The following is a 3,238-nucleotide window of genomic DNA, read 5'->3' as shown; positions in this document are numbered from 1 at the left end:
GAAGCATTGGCCCCAGTGACAGATATGAAGGCGGACTATCTTATGAGCGAAATGGATGTGGTCTATAGGTCCTACTCCATATACATAAAGAAGAATAATCTGCCTGAGGAAATTGTAATGAGATTCTCGAAGAGACACGTGAGGGATTGCATCCTAAGAGCGACGGCGGGGGCACCTTTGAAAATTGGGGACAGTACTTTTCGGATCCTGAAAGACATTCCATTTGAAATAAGACAACGGAGAAAGAAATACAAAGATTTAATTCTTTTTCTTCAAACAAAAACAATCAGTTACAGATGGTTATACCCAGAATGCATAACCTTCAAACTTTCACCACTCAGCAAACACAACTCAATGAGACTCTTAAAATCATGGACCAAACAGCTGAGAAGGTGAAAGAGGTTGATGACACTACTCAAAGGTGAAGAAAAAGGACAGTAAGTCCAGCGGTGAGCTGGACTCGGGGTCTTCTGGAGAGGACTCTCTGTCTTAGAAGGGGGCAGTGGCTCCTAAAAGTCCTTACAAACTGCGTAAGAGGCAAGATAAGAAAAAGTAAGGGTTGAAGGACTCTGAATGGTGCCTCTGATAAATATTGTTTTGTTATTTTTAATATGGGGATGCTGAGGGTTTTTTCCACAACAGTAAAATTTAAGACTTAAACGTTATAAAAGCATGTCTGACTAAGTTCATCTAACGTAGCATTTGAAGATTTGGCATTGTATATAAGCTAATTTGAGGATCTCCTCTCTTGGGTTTTTAGGTAGTAGTGGTTATCTTTTCTTTATCCCTTAAATGTAGTACACCTCCCTTTTTCATTATAGTTTGTAGTCTATATAGAAAATGAAATAAAAATAATAATAAACGCACTCTGGAAGAGTGGAAGAAATCCACCTTTTACCAGCACACAAACTACCAGGGTTGTGTCTACCGATGTAAAATGGCTCCCCAGTGGATTCTCAGTGTGTCTCGGAAAGGTAATTAGAGCTTGTTTTGGTTTAATTTTAAGTACAGGTTGGCGCATCTGGTGAGTTCTGTTCCTGGAGGAATGACACATGGCAGGCCAGAGAGACAGAATCTTCCATCCTTCTGGGAAAATAAGCATTATTTGTATTTTCCCAGCGTGCATCAGATTACCAGAAGGCACGAACATCACATGAACTTGAGAAGGATTGCAAAGGTGATCCCCATTTTAAGGATCAATACTGAGATATAGGGTTGCCAACCTCCAGGTAGTGCAAACAAATAACTAGAACAGGGGGTGGCCAAACTTGCTTAATGTAAAAGCCACACAGAATAAATGTCAGATGTTTGAGAGCCGCAAGACATGAACAAATATTACACGCGTGTTTTTATTGAAAAATACGCAAATTTGCTTTTTATTAACATTAAATGAGACTGCCAAAAATAGAAACGAAGGGGTTGTCATGACACCGCTGCCACCACCCTGGACTTCGGTCCCTTGAGAAGGTCCAGAGTACCTTCCCAAGCCCAATCAAAATGGCCCTTTTACAGCCCAGAGAACACAGGCGTGATGACCAGGCAGAGAATAAAACAATGGTTTATTAAAACAAGACTGGGGCAAGGCAAATAAGGCAAGGTGCTTTAAAGATAGAACAGTGCTTAAAGGAAAAATAATCAAACCTAACACGACTAACTACTTCACTTTAACTGTTACTACTTCAGGCCTACAGTCCTCTATAAACCAGGCTTGTTCTGTACTCTCTCTCCCAGTGAGGGAACTTTTTCCCAGACCAGTCTCCTCAGTTTGCTCCTCTGTGAGGCAAGACCGCAGAGAAAAGGTCAGTTAAACTGACCACCATGTATAAGAGCACCTCTCCTCAGAGACTTCCCGTATCCCCATTGGTTGCTGCTGGTTCTAGGCATTGTGGGAATTGTAGGCAGCTTGCTTTCTACTACCACACAGGCCTCTCCAGGGCCATAGGCCTAAGGCTTTTCTCCCAGTCATGCACAGATCTCTAGAGGCCTACACAGCTCATGACAGGAGTAAAAACAGATATTGATAATGAGATTTATTTGTCCAATGATATTTATTTGTCTAAGAGAGACAGCGTTCCGTGCGCCTTGGTGTTTAGTCATGCCGGCCACATGACCACGGAAACGTCTTCAGACAGCGCTGGCTCTTCGGCTTTGAAACGGTGATGAGCACCGCAACCCTAGAGTCGGACTTGACTGGCTTTTGAGCAAGGGAACCTAAGAGAGAGAGAGGTGGAAAGAATGAAAGAGGTGGAAGGAAAGAGAGAGAGCGTAAATAGATGGGGAGGGGGAGGAAGGGGGAGAGAGAGAGAGAAAGGTGGAAAGAAAGAGGTGGAAAGAAAGCAGATAGATGGGGGGGAGTGTTATGTCCGCTGAACGCCACCAGGGGCCAGCGAATACCCCCGAGCTTGACTCTGTAGGAACAATGGAGACTAGGCTCCTAGTCTCTCCACTGGGGAACCAATAGGACTGTGGCGGGAGATTTAGGGGAGTGTCCCAGGTGTGTATATAGTTGGCCAGCCAGCCGTTAGTCTTTGTCTTTTGTTGTGTACCAGTAAACCATGCTGATCACCATACCAGGATCAGAGGTTTCTACATGCGTCTAACCAGGGCCGGCCCGAGGTTGTCCTGCGCTCTAGGCGAGCGCATATGCCAACCTCCTGGCGGGGCCTGGAGACGCGCTCTGGGCGTCCTTTTCCCGTGGCCGGCGGTGTGTGTGTGGGGGGTCTGGGTCTGCGCGTCCCGGCGCGCCCCTCCCCCCTCGCAGCCGGGCAGGAGAGGCCGAGAAAGGCGGCGGCTGGGCCGGAGCTCCGTCTCCAGCAGCTCCGCCAGCGCCACCCGCGCCTCCCGCCACAGCTGCCCGTAGGTGCTGCCGCCGCCACGGACCGAGGGGGGAGGGAGAGAAAGAGAGGCCCGCCGTCAGGGGAGGCGCCTTCCTCCGCCCGGCCTGGCGCGAGGGGAGAGCGAGCGAGGCCGGAGGCGTCTGGGCTGCGGACGGGGAGGCCCGGCCCGGCCCGGCAGAGAGCCGCCCCGCCTACCCGAAGGGACAGGCGGCCCGGGGGCGGGCCAGAGACCCGGCGGGATGTCAGGGGAGGCGCCTTCCTCCGCCCGGCCTGGCGCGAGGGGAGAGCGAGCGAGGCCGGAGGCGTCTGGGCTGCGGACGGGGAGGCCCGGCCCGGCCCGGCAGAGAGCCGCCCCGCCTACCCGAAGGGACAGGCGGCCCGGGGGCGGGCCAGAGACCCGG

At 50.5% G+C, this 3,238-nt stretch overlaps 1 protein-coding gene across 1 annotated transcript in view; it reads left to right on the top strand.

Moving 5' to 3' along the window:
* LOC107107642 (pre-mRNA cleavage complex 2 protein Pcf11-like) overlaps positions 1–3,238 on the top strand; it is a gene marked incomplete at its 3' end in the record, with an annotated part of 23,212 nt that overhangs the window by 172 nt on the left and 19,802 nt on the right. Inside the window, 1 exon segment of the mRNA XM_015407943.1 lies at positions 2,762–3,225. Coding sequence (XP_015263429.1) covers positions 2,762–3,225 — 464 coding nt within the window.

The sequence above is a fragment of the Gekko japonicus genome, unplaced genomic scaffold (genome assembly GCF_001447785.1).
Source record: "Gekko japonicus isolate JY-2015 unplaced genomic scaffold, Gekko_japonicus_V1.1 scaffold6000, whole genome shotgun sequence".
NCBI classification, from domain to species: Eukaryota; Metazoa; Chordata; class Lepidosauria; order Squamata; family Gekkonidae; genus Gekko; species Gekko japonicus.
The sequence above is the reverse complement of the archived record's forward strand: the minus strand, read 5'-3'. Positions and strand labels throughout refer to the sequence as shown.